At 47.2% G+C, this 18976-nt stretch overlaps 2 protein-coding genes across 4 annotated transcripts in view; one reads left to right on the top strand and one right to left on the bottom strand.

Annotated features, from left to right (window-relative positions):
• Positions 1 to 147: 147 nt before the first annotated feature.
• On the bottom strand, positions 148 to 12607 carry RFNG (RFNG O-fucosylpeptide 3-beta-N-acetylglucosaminyltransferase). 2 transcript variants are annotated; one of them, XM_074971609.1, is made up of 10 exons: positions 12476 to 12607; positions 11747 to 11897; positions 9535 to 10102; positions 8280 to 8328; positions 7696 to 7798; positions 7099 to 7252; positions 5596 to 5681; positions 5342 to 5507; positions 3799 to 3884; positions 148 to 3561 (listed from the first exon to the last, which is right to left on the bottom strand). In XM_074971609.1, the coding sequence occupies exons 3-10, from the start codon at positions 10030 to 10032 to the stop codon at positions 3495 to 3497; spliced, it is 1209 nt and encodes a 402-aa protein (XP_074827710.1). In that variant the 5' UTR covers positions 10033 to 10102; positions 11747 to 11897; positions 12476 to 12607; the 3' UTR covers positions 148 to 3494. The 2 variants fall into 2 exon arrangements, with proteins under 2 accessions (XP_074827710.1, XP_074827711.1); XM_074971610.1 differs by lacking the exon at positions 12476 to 12607 and adding an exon at positions 12289 to 12399.
• Positions 12482 to 18976, top strand: part of GPS1 (G protein pathway suppressor 1) — a 19832-nt gene continuing 13337 nt past the window's right edge. The window contains exons 1-2 of one of the 2 annotated variants that reach the window (XM_074971608.1): positions 12482 to 12604; positions 16592 to 16684. In XM_074971608.1, the coding sequence (XP_074827709.1) occupies positions 12572 to 12604; positions 16592 to 16684 (126 nt within the window). In that variant the 5' untranslated portion in view covers positions 12482 to 12571. Of the gene's footprint in view, positions 12605 to 14197; positions 14366 to 16591; positions 16685 to 18976 lie in introns of those variants that run through there. The other variant, XM_074971606.1, reaches the window with a different exon arrangement.

Here is an 18976-nt window from a genome sequence, read left to right as displayed (position 1 = left end):
CCCCTCAGCCCACAGTCTTACAAGGACTCAACAGGCATCATGCAGCACCTACAGGACAATATAATACACTGGACCAATGGTCAACAGCTTCAGCAAGCAGAGCTCATGGGGAGAAGGTAACAGAACCACAGCCTGTCAGCTGCTGCACTGTGAACTGCTTCATGTGATATGGTGAGGGGTGACCATTTCAGGGAGTCCAGCATTTGCCTCTGGCAGGCAGTGCTGGCACTACTTCCACAAACTGTGGCATAGGGACTGTTCGGTCACTGATTAATGCACATGCATCTAGCTTTACTTTAACTTATTGCTAGAAACAAAGGGCCATTTCTGATTATTTCTAACTCAGCTATTGGCTCCTGAGGAGCATCAAAGCTGCTCTACATTTTGGTCAGTGCTTCGAACAGGTGTTTAGCAATACTGCACAAACTAAATGGGAAGGCAAGAGGATGCTCTAATATTTCTAAGCCCCTCCGCTCACTCAGGTTTATTTTTATCTAGCAGTAATGAGAGTGCAGGTCTGGCAACACCATTTAGTGCACTGCTTCTCAACCCTATTTCTCCCTCCCAGGACCCCAAAACTGCCTAAATCCCACAATTATTTGCAGCCCTTTGGGGGCTGAAGCAAGAAATCATAGGTGGCTTTGAATTTGGCAGAAGTTTGGGGGCTGGTGGATGTTGGGTAGGGACTAAGTTTGACGCAAGGCAATAGTTGCGGGGTGTGCGAGGCTCAGGGCAGGTTGCTGGTGTAGAGTGTTAGAGATTTACTGCATATATTGCTACTGATGTCAGGGAACTTAACAGAGGACACTGAAAACCTGGCCCACCTTTAAATATTTATTTAATTAAAAGAAAACACTTTAGATGAGACATACCAGATAGTCTGAAACACTCCCATCTTATGGCAGCAGCGGCTACCATAGTAGAAACATTTATGAAAAACCTTAAAAGGAGCCCAAACAACAACTCGTTAAAGGTCAGTGCTCTGCACTGCCATATAGGAGGCATGCATTTCTTTTCGAAGTCCAGCATATAGGCCTTTCCGTTGTGGGCATGCCAAAGAGGTAGCATGCTCAGCCCTGGGAATCAGGAAGAGTATTGGACCAAACTTTTAGGACTCCGTCCTGGTGCTACTGAAATCAATATGAATTTTGCCATTGACTTCAATAGTAGTAGGATCAGGCCTTAGTCTTAACTGATCTGTCACATGTGGTATATCTGGCAATTCCAGGGCAGTCCATGGACCAAGAACAGATGCTGCAGTAAAGAAGCAGTTAATCAGCATTTGGAGGCACAGAGTCCCATTAATGACTCATTAATTTATGGAATTCTTTGCCACAGGAAGACAGGCATTGTGGCCAACTACTTAAGATTCAAAAAGGACTGGATATTTATATGGCTATCAAGAATATCCAGTTGTAATTAATGACAAAATTTTTGAAAGAGATATTATTCAGGCTTAAGGGATCAGGAGGAGACCTAAGGTGCAGACCGATTATTCCGCATTATGGCATCTCCTGTAGCATTTGGTTCTGGCCACTGTCTGAGAAAGGAGGCTGGGCTAGGTGGACCACTGAGCCGATGCAGTCTGGCAATTCCAGTGTTCCCAGCCTGGCCTCTTGGCCAAAGAATGGAGTTAGTGCCACATCAGGAAGCACGAAGGAGGGCAAAGAAGGGTCACAACATCTGAGAAGTCAGAGAGACAGATTCAGGATTGTGACAGCTAGAAGGCCGGGACCTTATCCCTCAGTAGAATTAGTCTCTCTAGAAAGCAGCAAAACATGCATGGCTAAACCCTAAAGGGTCTTTGTTAGGGAGAGATGGGAATAATCCTCTTCAGAAAGAGTTACACGACTCCATGAAGCCTCATGACTGCATACCTGAGAGGTGTGCCTATACACTCTACCCACTTTACAAATGAGAGAGGTCACATGACTCAACCACGGCCACACAGTGCATTGGTGGCAGAGACAGAATTAGAAACCAAGAGTTCCTTCCTGACAGCTCCATGCTCAGGTCACAGGGCTTGGAATTACAATTTGCCAATATGTAATTCTGCTGCTTTCCCCCCCATTTCAGTGTTAGTCATTAGGACCAGGAACCAGTGAAGAGCTTGTGAAAGGCCCATTAGACTAAGGGAGGGTCTTGCAAAGTAATTTTTGACACTGCTCTTCCTAACCATGCCAGCAATGGAGTGTGCAAGCCTCAGTGTGGACTAAGAGAAAAACAACAGACTTTTGGAGTCCCTTCTTTCCCCACGCCAAAACCAAACTCCTTTTCCTTTGCAGAGCACTGGTAAATCCTACAGCAGAAGCTCTGCAGACAAGGGGCTGAGCCCCTCATTTGGAGGGAGTGTGCAAGCCTTTCTTCTAGCGCACCTCTTCCTGGCTGACTTGCGGAGGAAAAGTGAACACAGATCTTCCCCAGGCCTGGAGCTCAAAGGTCCATTTATGTAACTGGCCTGGGTGATCACACAAGTCCAGTCAAAGGCCACAAATGACAGCACCTGAGGGCACTGCAGCTAACCCAGGTTTCTCCTCCCACATAGGCTTTGGGATGCAGCAAGACTGCAGAAGCAGGAAGGAGGCTGCAGGCTGTTTTAGCGACCCAGGATCAGATGCCAACCAGGCACCATGCTGTGGATTACACTGGGAGGAGGGACCTAACAGTATTCCCACAAACATCTCTCTCAGTATCAAACTGCCAGGAAATAGTATGAGCCAAGACCAAGCACCTTTGGATCTGTAACCCATCATGGAAAACCACCACCATCTTCCAACCAGAAAGAGATCCAAGTGTGCTCTCCTCATGGAAGCCAGACTCAAGAGACCAGGGGGGCTAAAGGAGAGAACATATGCTTAAGAGGTTCTGATGTGGTCCTCAGCCTGTCATGCAGGGCAGACTGGCATAATTTTGTTCTTGGTAAACACATCTCTGCCTCACTGGAAGTGCAGATGTTTCAGCTAAATTCCCACACAGCTCAGACATTGGGACAAGAAAAAATAACAAGCTGTTCCTGAATCATTCTGCTTCCAAGGGAGCCAAATTAAAAATCCCTCCCTCCCCACCATGGGCTCTACATTCTGCCCTGGCATCTCAGCAGCACAAAGACTGATCCCTAGAAGCCCTATTCAGAACACTAGTTCCAGTGCTATGATTCCAGGCACTGCATTCCACTCTAATTTTAAGGTACAAACACATGTGATAGCCACAGGGCTTTTAACTAGCAAAGCATGGATAAAACCAGACAGGAAGTAGGAGGGGGCGCTTAACCTTCGAGACATTATAAGAAAAGCTGGAAGATCAGAGAGCAAAGCGTAAGAGAGTTTCTTCCTTGGGATATTTCAGACAGCAGCTGATGAGGCTCACACTCCTGCCATGGGAATGAAGTGATCGGGGGATCTTACTTTTGTAGATTTTTCTTGTTCATCTCCAAGAAAAGCATCCTGTCCAATCTTGTGCAGGTAAGATACCAAATGTAAAGGTTAGGTCTGAGGTCACAGTATATTTTTAGTGGGACACCAGGTAGTGTCAGGATAGAGAAGACAATGGACAGATCTGAATCTGTGAAAAGAGAAAGATGAGAAGACAACATGAGATATGAGTTCATCAGTTTGGGGACACATCAGCTAAAACTCTTGGAATGTTCATGCGTCCCAAAACTGCAAGGAAATTGGCCATAACCCAATTGGAGTGTGGAGGCAATACAAGAAATGCTGACCCAGCCTGTGTGCTTGAGTTTTCTGGAGTCTGTAGGTACGGACAGGGCAAGCCGAATTTGTTTTGGAAGCAGGTACTCACCGGGTTGGATCTTGCTGCAAGCCAAACACTCCTGCCACACTCACAACATTGTGTTTGTTCTCAGGGCCCCCGTAACTCAGGGTGACCTGAAAAAGCAAATGTAAAGTCAGAACCTGCAACATAACGGAGAGTGACTGAGTGGAAGAGGTCTTAATGAGGGATAAGGAGGAGGATCTAAAGGGAAAGAGATGTCCTAGGTGATCTGGGTGTCAGAAGTTACACATAAAAGGTGATTGTCATAATGGTTCACTTAGGATAGAAGCCTTTTGAGAGAACCTGCTGACCATCCAAAGCAGAACAGGAAGAAGAAATCAGAGCGAGAGAGACAAGAAAAGCTTAGATAAGCAGCCTTGGAGGAGAAGATACCACCTAACCAACTATATGTGTAAGCTTTAGTGTGGCATCCATTACCATAATGTCTGAATGCCTAACAAAACAGTAATAAATTCATCCTCACAGACACTCCTGTTAGATCAGTCATATTATTCTCATTTTACACAGTGGGAAAATGGAGGCACAGAGAAGTTAAATGACTCGTGCAGGATCACACTGTGAGTATGGCAGAGCTGGCAACAGATCTCTGAAGCCTGAGTCCAGTGTCTTAACAATAAAACCATTCTTCCATACTGAGGCTGCATTACACATTTCCTAAGTCTAAAGCCTAACAGTTCAGTTTTCTGATAATCTTTAGGAACAACAAGATTTTCTGATTAGCTGTTAAAGTTAGTCTCAGTAGAAAAGGCAATCACAAAGGGAGGGCAAGATTCATCACCGCTTACTTCTGGTGTGATTACACCAGATCTGAATGTGGCCCTGACTGTGTTTGCCTAATAAAACTGTTAGAACAATTCGAATGAGTATTCTGTGGGTGGGCAACTGTGTTCTTGTTTAGGGCGTACGTAGATAAGTAGCAGAGGAATTTTAGTTTGGGGCACTTTACAGCACCACCTATTGTCCATCAAAGAAGATGCTGTAGAAGTAATTATTTCAATACTCACAACCAATACTGAGGAAACCTCTTTAGCAACTTAACACTTGATATGCAGACAAGTCACTCTCTTAAGAGAGTCCATATAATTTAATATATGATCAGACAGACATTTAATGATGTCCCCATTACTGGTATGCATTAAAGCTGAGGCTGAATCACTTTGCCAGAAAAAAATGCACATCTCTTGCTTTCATAGGTGTAGTGTACATTCGTGTGCCTTAGGAATGGAAAGGAAGAAGACAGAGGTGGTAAGGTAACAGCATGGTTGGGGCTGGAAGGGACAGTCAGAGAAGGGGAGAACTAAAGGTGACCCAGCTGGCCAGGATGGAAATGTGCCTGTTATCCAAATGCAGGTGGTGGACATGGGACTGCCCTGGTCAACTACATAAGCAGCTTGGAGTAACGGTGATATTACAGGCCTGATACCATCTGCCTTTCCTGAAAACCAGGGAGAAGGTAGCTGCACCTGCAGAGATGGTTTCTTTTGATCAGACTGAGGAGCATCTCAAAGTCCAGGGCCTGCTTTGAGCAAGGCATGAGGCTTACCCTTACCTGCTGGAGCACTGTCTCGCCTTGTAGTCGCTGCAGATTCTCCAGATGGGAATGGAACAAGGGGCTGTGCAGCAGCTTCACCTCTAGCAGCCCCTCGATGATGTAACCGATGGTGCAGTCATCAGGAAGACGGACCCTCTCTGCAGTGCTGATGAAGTTACCCAAGCTGTCAGGAGAGAGGATGGAGATGGAGAGTCAAATGCACCCTTAATCCTATCAAAGCCATGGGGTCTCTGCTACAGAGGTGCATTTACCTGGCCCAGGGACTCATCTTCAGGGCAAGGCCCCTGCTGATACAGAACCCTGCTCCACCTGTGGCAAACCAGAACTTCACAGTTGTCTAGTGAACAGCAAAAGCAACAAGAAAAAAAGAGACTTGTTAATGATACTCAGCTTTTCCCATCTGCCTGGGTAGGGAAAAGGATCTTCTGCTCTGCAGCACATTGGATACATGCTCTGAGCAAATATCTGGACTTTGGGCTACCCCTGCCTCTTTGAACTCCTGGAAGCTAGACATTCTCTCATCAGGCAACTCTTATCACCTTGCAGCTGCCCAAGATAGAGATGCTCATGTATCTTGTGACTGAGACACACTGGGGCTCCAGGGAAATGACTGCTCAATACTGGAAGTGACCATTCCCAGCCAAGTCACAGAGCGATGGTATAATCCCCTGAGGTTAGCTCAGGATGGCAGCAGACGAAGTACTGGGATGTTACTTTCTAGAAGAGAAAGCCTGACCTCAGAGGACTCTACAGTTTTGACTGGACTTTTCCTGCCTATGCTGATTGGCTGTCTGCTCTGGCCCTCTCCCTCCCCGCTTCTCCCTTAATCTCCTCACATTAGCTTCATACCACACTTGTCCCTCTTACCCTCTTCTCCCCTGACTTGTTCCCTTCCTCTTCCCCGCCCTTCAGTGTCCCCTTTCCCTTCACCTTTATTTCAATTTCACAGATCCCCTCCTAACTACCTCCCTCCACCAAAAGCTATGGAACTAACATGATGTTTGCTGCCATCACATTGTTCACTCTACTTCTGTGTTCTACCCCTTCCCCTTCCCTCTGTCTGTCTTGTCTGTTTTGATTGAAAGGTCTTTGGGGGCAGGGACTGGCTACTACTGCTGTGTTTGTACAGTGCCTAATACAATGGAGTCCTATTCTTGGTTAAAAGAAAAGGAGTACTTGTGGCACCTTAGAGACTAACAAATTTATTTGAGCATAAGCTTTCGTGAGCTACAGCTCACTTCATTGGATGCATTCAGTGGAAATTCAGTTTTTCCACTGGATGCATCCGATGAAGTGAGTTGTAGTTCAGGAAAGCTTATGCTCAAATAAATGTTAGTCTCTAAGGTGCCACAAGTACTCCTTTTCTTTTTGCGAATACAGACTAACACGGCTGCTACTCTGAAACCTATTCTTGGTTGGTATTTAGGCATTACTGTAAAAACATGATTAATAATCATAAGTAAAAGAGGATCAAGATGGTAGCTCCCAGAACTGAGTGGAGATACCTGCAGAAACTGACCTGGCTGAGGGGTGCTAAGGGAGCATTCCTCAACCCAAAGGTTGAAGTATGGAGAGCCTGTTCTCCCCCAGCTACCCATAAAGGGAGAAGAATCCCTGTTCAGCTCACAAGACCATTTGTAAATTGCAAATTAACTCAGAGGTTTTGTACATGGGATGTTGTGAACTGTTCGCCTTCTTAAAAGCTCGGAGGCGGGGGGAGGGGGATAGAATGGACAGTTACAGAGCATGCTTACTGATCCATCACTCCGGACATGGTCAGCTGCCTCAATGGGGTGGTCCAGGCTTGGCCTCCCCACATATACATCCTGGCTGTGTGAGAAGGCAGACAAGAGACGCAGGAGATTCTGTGGATTCACATAGTTGTCATCATCCACATGGCAAAACCATCTGCAGACAAAGCAGGGCAGACACAGTCACTCAGCCGAGGCACTGAGGAAGCAATGTAAAGTTTCTATGTACTGAGTTCTCTCCAGTGAAGATCTTAGTCTCTCAGATTTGGGATAAAGCGACTGGAAAAAAGAAGCCCTCAGACTGAAAACGCAGAAGTTAGAAGCCAAAGCTGCCAATACTTCCCAACTCTAGGAGAGAGGGTGAAGTCAGTAGCCCGCTTGTGAGCTCTTCTTCCCTATAGCCTTTCACCTGACTCTTGTGTATAAGTGCTTCTCTTCCTGCTGCTACCCCTTCCCTATGCTCATCACCACCACCCTCTGGGATCACAGCCTGGATCATGCTCACTCACTACTGGAACTAGAAAGGAGAATGTTGGGACTTCCCTTGAACTCCGCATTGGAGTGAACAAAGCTATAGTTGGAACAATGAGTCTCACATACTTTCTCCCAGATTCGAGGAATTTATCGTATTCCACAGACATCTTGCAGCAGAGTGCCTGGCGGGTGTGAACAGCAGAGCAGTTGGTGTTGATCATGTGATCTCCTAAGAAAATGAAGGTCAAAATGGTCAAGATTGGGGTGAATGCATAATCTGGGAGAGAGAGCATGTGCACTTCTTGAGCACAAACCTGAAACATGGACATGGTGCACATGCAATGCACATGTAGAGAGCTGCATGTAGGGTGTGTGGTGCTTAGAGAGTGAGCATGTAGCACATAGGGTGAAGAGCACGTGAATATGGAGCCAGACCGTAGGGAAAGTGAATCATGTACAGGGACAGTGCACAAGGGGGATTGTGAACATTAACCGTCAAACAGTTACACTGAAACTTACAAACAGAAAGGAAAAAAGTGAATGTGAAGATTAACCCAGTGAATGATGAAGTTCCTACAAATCCAGATTAGGAAAGAAGAAAACACCAATCACATGCACAGCACAGAATGAGGTCCCTTGAGGAAGAGGATGGCAGCAAGTCAGCATCCATAGTCAAAAGACCAAGTGTGCATTTGAACTACATGGCTTACCTGCTCTTAGGCGCAGTTCACGGTCCTCCCAATCTGTGAATATAAACGTCTGTGGGAGACACAAAGACATTAGGAAAAAAGGGGCTTCCCTTTCCAAAGATTTCAGAAATGGACAGATTAATTTTAGCTTCACCCAGTCTCCAATTAGAACTGCCAGTAATTTATCTAGTTATTTTTCAGTGGCCATTGTGAAAAGAACTGGTGTTAACTTGGTCCGTTGCCTATTGGATTGGTTTCTACATCACAGAAACCACCAGCATATTCAGTATTGACTGATCCCTCACTGGCAATTTCAGCAGAGAATCCAAGACAGAAGTACCCTCCTGTCTCAGGGCAGGGCTGAGGCATCCCAAGTTCAGGAATAAGCTGTTTATCAGAAGTTTCTTCCTCTGCAATCTCCTCTTCCACCCCATCCTAAAAGATAGCACACCCGTGTGACTGGATATTGCCCCAGGTAGTCAGTGGGCCTAGAGAAATCAACAGAATTCTGGGGAAGAATGAAATTAAGGGTGAAAAGATCCAGTTGGTAGCAATATCCTGCCCCAGACAGATGGAGAAGATTAATAAAATCCTATCCAGATGTTATGAATCTCCACAAATGCATTGAAACTTCTACGTTAAGGGACAGATTCTGTGCTACATCTCATACGAAGACCCAGTCACTGCACTGAAGAGCATATAGTCTGAAAGTATTGGCTCAGACACATCAGCACTAGCATCAGAAACTGTGGATGACTATGCAATGGCTCCCTCCAAGCTTGGCACATTTTCTCCAGCTGCAGCTTCTCTCTGGACCTGTGACCTTTAGCCTTTTATTTTAAGTGAATTTAGGGATGCTATCTTACACCACTGTGGATTCAGCTCTGGTTGCTAGTTTCAAGCTCAACAGAGTCTGCCTTGAAAGTTTTATTAGTCACACGCAAGGTTATAATAATCCAAGCATATATCAATCCCAAGAACACTCCTGCACAAGTTACAGACCCCAGGCCGCAAGAAGACAGATTGTGCATCCAGACTAATGTTCTACCATCCAGTAGCAGCTCATTTGAGGCTTTTGGTCAGATGGACTATTTACAGAAACTCAGTTCCTAATCCTGCAGGAAGAACAGGTTTAATGAACTGGTAGGGAATACACAGAGTGAAATTGCAGCATGACCATGGAGGGCAGTGGGATTATGGCAGATCTTGAACCTGCAGTCACAGAGAGGGGGGCTCCCACTATAACTGTCCTATCCCTGTGAGGAAGCTCTCTCACCTGTCTTTTGGCCTGCGAAATCCAGGTTTGGAAGAGCAAGTCCAGCCTAGTTTTATGATACTTTCTTGTCGTTTTCACAGCAATAAAAATATCCTTCAGCTCCAAATTCTCCTTAATGGAATCACCTGCAGGTCCATGGTGGTCCTTCAACATAGTGTTAAGAGAACTGGTAGGGCTCCCATCCTGCTCCTCAAGTTTCAGGCTGGATCCCCCAGCACGTACGCTGTAATCCCCCCATTTTTCTACAGTTTCATCTTTCACACTGTGTGCAGTATCAGTTCCCTCACTGTCCAAATGGTCTGTTGAGCTGGGATCTGCCTGATGGTGGTAGAACTCACTTTTGCAGGAAGCATTAAAAGGAGGTGGTGGACGGGGTTGTGGATATCCCCTATGTCTCCAGGTAGTCTGGAATCTGGGGATTAGCAGGAGAAGGAAAGCACAGAAGGTCACGGACAGCAGGAAGCAGATCTTATTGAGTCCAATGCAGGAAAGTGTCATTCTTCAGCCCCCAGGGCCCCTGCCATGTTGCACAGTTGGGACATTACGTCACATAGAATGGATCACAGCTCTGCAGGAGAGAATAAGAGAGGTTGAGGGATCTGTGAGACAGACTTGCATCACAGTCTTGGTATATTTTGTTTACAAACCACTGAACCAGTAGAGCTAGGTGTGTTCTATGCCTGGAACATTGCTTGCCTCTGCCCCATGAAACCTCACTTTCCTCTTTTACATTCTACCTCAAGACACTTCTTTTTTCTAGCTACCCTTTCCCCAGTGCACATACATTGCTGTCCTTAGTCACCATAGCCTCAGCACCACCCCAGTCATACGAACACCAACACCCACTCTCAGTTATAGGTACTGCTGTATTGATAATGGTATCTCTGTCGCTCCCTGACCTTGTTTCAAATCCCTTGCTTGCTGCTACAACAGTAGACCATTAATTGTGTTTTGGGGGCTTTTATCAAGTTATTATTCACTTCCACTGTAACAGCTGCCATTAAAAACTTAACTTTTTATTAAACACACAGAAAAAGGAAAAGCAGTTAAAGCATTTGAAATTTAAGGAGTTAAGTAAAATCTGTATTTAAAGAACTTCCCTTATTCTCTTTCTTTGTATAGTTTAAAAGGGGGAAGTCCCTTGTTTGACCTTCTTTTTAAGTGGTATTAAAGATGATTTTAACTGTCCACGTTGGGGACAAGTGAAAAAAAAAATAGTTTAGACTGTCTTGACTTGTTCCCAGTCAAACATTTTAAGGCAAGAAGGAACCATGATAATCCTCTGCGTCTAGTCTGATCTGCACACAGGCAGAAGAACCACACCTACTAATTTCTGCATCAAGATCATAGCTTTTATTTGAGCCATAGCACATCCTTCAGAAAGACATCCAGTCTTCACTTAAAGCTGTTGCTGTTTCCTTCAAGACAAAACACAGATGAAGGGAGAAAGAAAAACTAGCAAAGGTAGAAAGAGCACCTTCTATTCAGTGGAGTTTTCTGTGTGTAAATCAGTTGCTGCGAAGTTAGAGTCATGCGGTCTTATTAGACGCTCAGATTTAGCAAACTTTTACTAGTTGGGCTAAAACCATTGTTTACAGCTTGCCTTTTCATTATAACAGTGTTGCAAAAGATGGATTTGTCTTGGCTGCCTAAACCAGACTGTGATTAGATAGAAAACCAGTAGGAAATGATAGGAAAGAAAAAAGAAGAAGAAGGAAGATGTCACCCAAGAAATGGGGTAGTCATAGGCAGTTCTGTTTCACATCCCATGTGGAGTTCAGGATTCAGCAGAACCAGATGTAGGTGCTGAGGTCACCGATTTCCTCTTTTTCAGGGTCTATGTTAGAGCTCCAAGCAGGTGGCAACAGCCATGACTGTAAACCTTGTTCTTCACCAGCAAACTGTACCATCCACAGGTTCCTAAACAAGTTGTCGAGTGACCCTGGAAAAGCACCATCCAGAAAGGTGCAGCAACCTTTCCTCATTAAAATTACTCAATTAAAACACATTTACAGTGATTCCAACTAGAAACTGTTTTCCTCCAGTTTTCTTCTATTTCTATAATACTTCAGCTTGTTGTTATGCCAACCTGGGTCTTCCCCAAAAGTGTCAACCCCCATATTAAACACATTCAGGTTGTGTCAATCTTTTTGTTTCACTTTTTGCTTGATCTATAAATATTACAGAAGAGGCTGAGCTGGATGCATTTTACCTTTCATCTGTTCGGGTGGCTTGGGACATTGGCCTTGGCACAAGCGTCCTCTTCTGTCAGGTCAGATCTGTGTCCCTGAGAACCCATGGGCTCCTCGGGGCTGGAGCTACGGCGCTGGCCTGTGCATTGCAGGGTGCTCCCCGTGCTCTCGCTGTCCAGGGTGGGCACAGCAAGCACCCAGACAGACAGACAGAACATGGAACAGTAATGCGGGTCACCCTCAGTGTCCTGGAGAAGGCGCTGCGGGCTCAGGTGGACGTGGGGGTGGGGGCACTTCACGTTGGGCGGGGGATGTCCCGGGGGCACCGCGCGTGGGGGATGACGCGGGGCGGGGGATGTCCCGGGGGCACCGCGCGTGGGGGATGACGCGGGGCGGGGGTCACCCTCAGTGTCCTGGAGAAGGCGCTGCGGGCTCAGGTGGACGTGGGGGTGGGGGCACTGCACGTTGGGCGGGGGATGTCCCGGGGGGCACCGCGCGTGGGGGACCACGCGGGGCGGGGGACGGCCCGGGGGGCACCGCGCTCGGTGGGTCTCGTGGGTACCCAGGGGGGCACTGCAGGCTTCGGGACCCGCCGATGGTCACTCCGGCCAGACCGTGGCTTCTCCCAACAGCTGCCCGCCGCGCTCTCCGGAGGGGTGTCCCCCCCGCCCTTCCTCCCCCCGTCGGCCGGCTCGAAGTCCGAAATCTCCCGAGCGGCAGAGGGGCCGCGGGCCCTTTAAGGGCTTCACCTGCCGGAGCCCAGGCTGGGCTGTGTGACCCGGAAGTGAACGTTAACCGGAAGGCCGGAGCAGGCGTGACCCGGAAGTGAAGGCTCCGAGGGGAGGATGCCGCTGCCCGTCCAGGTCTTTAATTTACAGGTAAAAAGTCCCCGAGGGCCGGGTCGGGGTTGCGGGGGCTGCGCTGCCGCTCGCTGTCCTGTGGCGCGGGCCCGGCCCGGCCCCCCGGGATCCGCTCCGAGCTCCCCGGCCTGGGACGCTCCGGGGCGGCGGCGAGGCCCCTTGCCCGGCTCGGGCGGGCCCGCGGTGTCCGGCCGCCGACGGGGAGCGCTCGCTCCCGGGGCTCTGCGCGAGAGGCGCCTGCAGGCCTCGGGCTGGCGCAGCCCCTGGGCCGCCGCTGCCGCCGCGTGTTCCGTCCTCACGGGCCCGCTGCTCCAGCGCCGCTGCCCGCGGCGCGGCCTGGCCTGGGGCGGCCCTCCGGCGGGGGAGTCCCGCCCGGAGCTGTTCGGCTCGGCCGGTGGGCGTGGCGGGCTGCTCGCGGCTGTGTTTCACCGTGGCCCTTGGGTGCAGGCGCCTTCGCAGCCCTGCCTCAGGGTGCATTGGCTCGGCCTGTTGAAAACTGTGTCTTATAATATTTCCTGGAGCTGTTTCGCCTCCTGCCGTCTCCTTTCAGGATGTGTAGCTGCTGGCTTCTACGGTCCCCCAATGAAAGTAGTTGCAGAATATTCTGGTCCCATTCTACTGACTTTCTATACATGGGGGCAAACTTACTGACCCTCCCAGCCCCATATGACAATCCCCAGAAGTTCGAGAGCTGGGGCTCCCCTGCTGGAGCTTGGGGCTTCATCTCTGTGGGAGCCGCTTGCCCCAGCAGCTTCAGCCCTACTCCTGTTGAAGCCCCTTGCCCTGGCAGGTGCAGCATATGGGGCAAAACCCCTGAGACTCCCCTCCCCGCTGGGCAGAAGCCCCTACCCCACCGCTCTGCTGCAAGGCAGAGGTCCCGAGCTCCCCCTTCCGCCAGTCTGGTTGGTGGAGAACGCGGGAGGGGGGGAACTGCACTTTAATGGTAAAAGCCACATGTGGCTCCTACAGTTTGGCCACCCTTGTTATATACTACAGTAGTTCTTGCTAGCTCCGCTCTGCAATATAACATGTACGTTACAGTAGCTGCTGGTTACTTTATTCTACTTTCTGAGAACTATGCTTTAGCTATCTTTTATTTTATTGGTCTATGATGCTAAACTTCTCCTGACTGCTGATCTTTCTATAGGAGTTGTACATACCTGCCAACAGAGCTGGACCTCGTCTTTTGAAACAGCTGGTTAGCAGAAAATTCAGGGAGATTAATCTAGCTTACATATACCACTCATTACACGAACAACATGCAAACAAGTATGTTGAAGGAAGGGACAATATTCCCAGTAATTATAGCAGCTTTGCTGGGCTTCTTTCAAGTCTATTTATTTCTAAAGCAATATTCATTGTGTGCCAGTTACATGTAAGTTCCTGAGGTAAGGGAATGTGGCCCAGTAAATCAGCAGGTAGAGAGGAAGTGAAGGCTTGCAGTGAAGAGGTAAGAATGTAAGAACCTATAAGCCACTGTTCAAACCCCAAAGGGAGTAGGAATGCTAATCATAGGACTGTCTAGGGACTGCCCAGTGGATCCCTCTGCAAGTTAACTGTCTTTCTTCCCTTTAGCAGCCGGCAAGTTCTGTGTCAGGGAGAGGGGGTGCAGAGAGTCAGGACAGGATGAGGGATAGCTCAGCTCCCAGCTCAGCTTCTTCATCAGTGACAGATCTATACTGCACTCCCCACAACAGTAGGTCAGACCTCTTCCTTCCGAGTACAGCAGGAGACTTCAGCTTGAGTGCCAGCTTGTCAGCTTGTACACTGCTTTATGAGGTACCTTAAAAAAGAGGGCACTCATGTGGGTTCAGAAAAACTTGGGGAGTGAGTGAGAGTGAATTGAGTTTTAACTATTCTGTGATGGTGAATGTTTGTATAAAAACTATGACTCCCTGAAAAATGAATAACCAATTTTAGAACAACAACTGATTGTGTGCATTCTCTTCAGAATCCTAACTCAAAGTTACTGTGGTAAAGGCACTTCTCCCTGTCTCGGGGTAGCAGGGGAAAGAAGAATCTCATGGGTGGGGGTGATGCAGGGTATTGCCCCTTATAGTGATGGAAGAGGACTGTTTCGGTTCTGTACCTAGGCTTTTCCCAGATTGATTTGTACATTATTGTTGTCCTGAGCACTGGTGTATATAATCCCTGGCAGTCTCTCTCTCTTCTATGGCAACTGAAAAACACCCCTCTGTATACTTATCTTGGCTTGCTTTTACTTTGGGCCTTGGGAGAGTTCACTTCAATCTTCTTGTCACTCAAGTCGTGTCAGCGTTGTGTACTTTGGAGTTGTGCAGTATGTCAGAGCAAATGGGGGAAAACCAATGGGTTTTTTAGAACTAGGAATTCTGGAACGTCCCTGACCCCCTTTAAAATTTTTTCACTTTCTACCCTTGATTCCTGGGGAAGAGGAGAGTCTATGAAAATATGGGATAAATTTCTAGTCAGGTCAGATTGGTGGGAAGAAAAGTTGGTGGTAGGCTAAGCTCTGCCCATGTGAATCACCAAAATGAGACCTTGCTTGCAGTAGATTGTGCACCTGTTTGTTTGTTTGCCAGAAACTGGGAATTGGCGACAGGGGATGGATCACTTGATGATTATCTGTTCTGTTCATTGCCTCTGGGGCACCTGGCGTTGGCCACTGTTGGAAGACAGGTTTCAGAGTAGCAGCCATGTTAGTCTGTATCCGCAAAAAGAAAAGGAGGACTTGTGGCACCTTAGAGACTAACAAATGTATTTGAGCATAAGCTTTTGATGCATCCGATGGAGTGAGCTCTAGCTCACGAAAGCTTGTGCTCAAATAAATTTGTTAGTCTCTAAGGTGCCACAAGTCCTCCTTTTCTTTTTGTTGGAAGACAGGACACTGGGATAGATGGACTTTTGGTCAGACCCAGTGTGGCCGTTTTTATGTAAAATACGATTCTCGGTGCTTTTTGCTTTTGCTGGCATCCTTCAGTTTGGGTCCCCTGGGTGAGGCTTGAATATGACCATGGGGTGGGGGGAGTATGGTGGTTATCTCCAAAGCATTACTGATTTATGGCATCAAAAAGGGTCGTTGCTTGCAATTCCTTCTGTGCATCTTTTGACTCTTTCCAGTCCAAGGGCTCGTCTACACAGGGAAATTGACAAGTAGAAGTATAGCAGTATAATTATACCACTGTATAGTTACATTAGTATAACACCTCAGCTGGACACACTTATTCCAGAATAAGCATTCCTTTTTCCAGTATAGTTTATGTTGCTGTCAGAGTGACATGCTATACTGGAAAAGGCACTCTTATTCCAGAATAAATTTGCACACAGAGCATTATAACTATATAGCAATAAATTTCCGTGCGTAGACAAGACTTTACCTGAAGCATGTGTTAATTCTTCATAGAGATGAATGGGGCAGTTCACACCTCTGACAGCTACTGTTCCAGGTTTGCTGCAGACCCTGTCTGCAGCTCTTACTTTGTTCATGGTATTTATGGTTCACCCTGCCCCCACCCCCGAACCAGAACAGCTAGAGACTTTTTAAAAAAAAAAACAAACAAGATCCCAGAGAGAAAGGCATTAGTTTCAGAGAGTTGCTGGTGTGGTGTATGGGTGCGCATTGGGTATTTCCAAGCCCCACTTGTAGTGCTGTCCCTCAGTGGATAACCTGCCTGACCCTGCTCAGAAAAGAGCAGCAGGATGTCTTTTGGAATATGCCATGCATCTGTGTGATGCTGCAACATGTTTAGAAAATATTCTCATGCTCCTGCATTTTCTTGCTTGAAAAACTACTGAAAGAGGAAAAGTGTTGTGTGTGAATGGTAGTGAGTAGCTCTCACTCTGGAGGAGCCTTTAATTCTGAGGAATGGGATTGTGTGTGGGGTAGGATCCTAAAGAGAAGATTTTTCAAGAGCAGTGTCTTCATTTCTCCATTACATGTGTGTTGATTGTGAACCCATCTTTGAGCAAGCTGTTTCCTGTGGGGATGTGAATGAACCATATTTGACCCCATATTTTCTGTCGCAGGGCGCAGTGGAGCCTATGCAGATTGACGTAGACCCACAAGAGGATCAGCAGAATGCACCTGATATCAACTATGTGGTGGAAAACCCAACTCTGGTATGTACTAATTGGGGGGCAGAGAGATGTTTGTGCTTGGCCTCTCCTCTTGAAGGCTCTATAGAATACTCCACTCTCATTTCCCTCCTATAAATCTTTAAACAGCAGTCTGACAGCAACTCCTGTGTGGGAGGTGATAGAGTAACAATGAGCTCTCCCATAGCCTCTTTTCCTATGCTAATCTTTCTTGCATCTCCTGGGTCATATTGGTGGTGCACTGTATATTAGCCTTGATGTAACTTCTATTCTGAAATGGCTTAGTGCAGGTGTTCTCACAACAAATTTTTTGGTGGCCTCAGAGTGCAGCCACCAACTCTTGCTGGTGGCCATTCTGACAAACTTTCCTGAAAGACCTAGTTAACTTTAGGAAAAACAAATATGTACATATACATGTCCAAATCATTGTAATTTACTAATGTAGGTTTTTTCAGACTCAATCATAAAAATGTACAGTTGTATTTTGGTGCCTTTGGCCCCTGCTGCCTCCCCCCCTCCCATGGATCCCCATTGCCCCAAGTGCCTGTCCATAGCCTCGTACCCTGCTCCTTGCCTCTTGACCACTGCACCCTGTAAGGCTGGCCCTGCTGAAGCCCCACTGCTCTGGGCTGAAGCCAAGAGCCAGAGCCCTACAGCTGGATTCAGGGGGTGTGTGTGGGGGGGGCGAAGCCCCACAGCTGAAGCTTGGGGGGAGGCTGAAGCAAGAGCCCCACAGCTGGGGGAGGAGAGTTAAGCCCACCCCCAGACCCTGTGGCTGAGGGTGTGTGTGTGTGTGTGGCTGAAATGGGGGAGGGAGGGAGAAGCCTGCTTCTGAGCACTGCAGGGAGGGGGCGCTGCTTTGCCCTCTTCCCCATCTCTGCCCAGGAGACTGTTGTGGCTGCAGGAAAACCCCTGGTAGCCGTGTGTGGCCACAGTGGCTTCATTTGAGGAACGCTGGCTTAGTGAATCCCTCTGATACCAGTAGGTGAATCTGCCTTTCTTCTCAGGCTTACTCTTTACTCTGAGGTGGTGTTAGCCATGTTTCTTTAAGGGTATAATTATAATGGGGTTTTTATTCTTGGGTCTCAAGCCTTCCAGCTGAAACTGGCTGGAATTGTCAAAGCTAAAGAGTTTGGAAGGGCTGCATTCTCCGCACGTCAGAAGGCAGAACATTCTGATCCTGTACCATTTCCAGTACAGCCTTCAACAGCCACTCCTCTTTTTTTCTGAGATATTGACCAACTTCAGTTTATTTTATTAACTTTGCCCAGCCTCTGAAGAGGATACAAATAAACAGTCAAAATATAATATTACAAAAAATGAAGATTGTAAAGTCAAGCACTCCAAAGTTAGAAAATGGCATCAAGCACTCTAAACAAAAATGGCATTAAAAGAACACTATTAAGATTGCGAAGTCAAGCACTCAAACATCTGGAAATGCCAAAATTAAGGTTGCCCTTGTGAGTGTGCATTATGATAGTCTTTAATTACATGATCACATCCATTTTTTCCCCACAGGCCCCTCCAGCTTCATTCAAGGCACAAAATGGATAGTGCTCACTTAATGAACAGCTATTCAATATTTCGTTTGTTCCTCATTCTTCAGTGTGTGGCCCCTACCCTTATTGTCTGCACACTGTTCAAACCCTGCTCCGAAGACAGAATTATTAATTTCCTCATGAATTTGATATTATCACTCCAGTACCTCAATGCTTCACAAATGTTTTTTTTCAACACCTCTGTGAGATGAGGGGGAAGTATTATCCTCATTTTATAGGGAACCGAGACAGAGAGATTAAGGTCAAACATGTCCACTAACTTTGAGTGCCCAATTTGAGAGAGCTAGGATCTGATTTTTCAGTGTATGTAGCATTAGATAGTACTTCATATGTTCAAAGCACATCTCCCATTGGTTTCAGTTGCAAATGTGAGTGCTCAGCTCTTCTGCAAAATCAGACCAAGACTGGCATCTGTAAAATGAAGAACACACAATTACTAGCCAGCTGTGAAAAGTTTGCTTTAAGTGACTTGTCTGGCATCACATAGGCTCTCTGGTGAAGAGGCACTGATAAAATGCAATTTTCCAGGGCAGTATTCTGCTGCCTTTACCATGAGACTATCCTTTTCTTCCTGCAGTCCCCTGACTTATTCGCTATGCTTCTTCCGTTAGCTGTGGGCAGGCTTAGGTCTGCTGTTTTCCCAGAACGGCACTAGGTACAGGTCTTCCAATGTGGCCTGGGTCTACTGGCCCCTCCCACTCAGTTGAGGGAGAGGGCTTTTAGCTCTCCTGGCAACCACAAGTACTACTTCCAACTT

This window comes from Natator depressus, chromosome 14 (genome assembly GCF_965152275.1).
Source record: "Natator depressus isolate rNatDep1 chromosome 14, rNatDep2.hap1, whole genome shotgun sequence".
NCBI lineage: Eukaryota > Metazoa > Chordata > Testudines > Cheloniidae > Natator > Natator depressus.
Note: the sequence above shows the minus strand (reverse complement) of the source record. Positions and strands in the feature narration are given on the sequence as shown.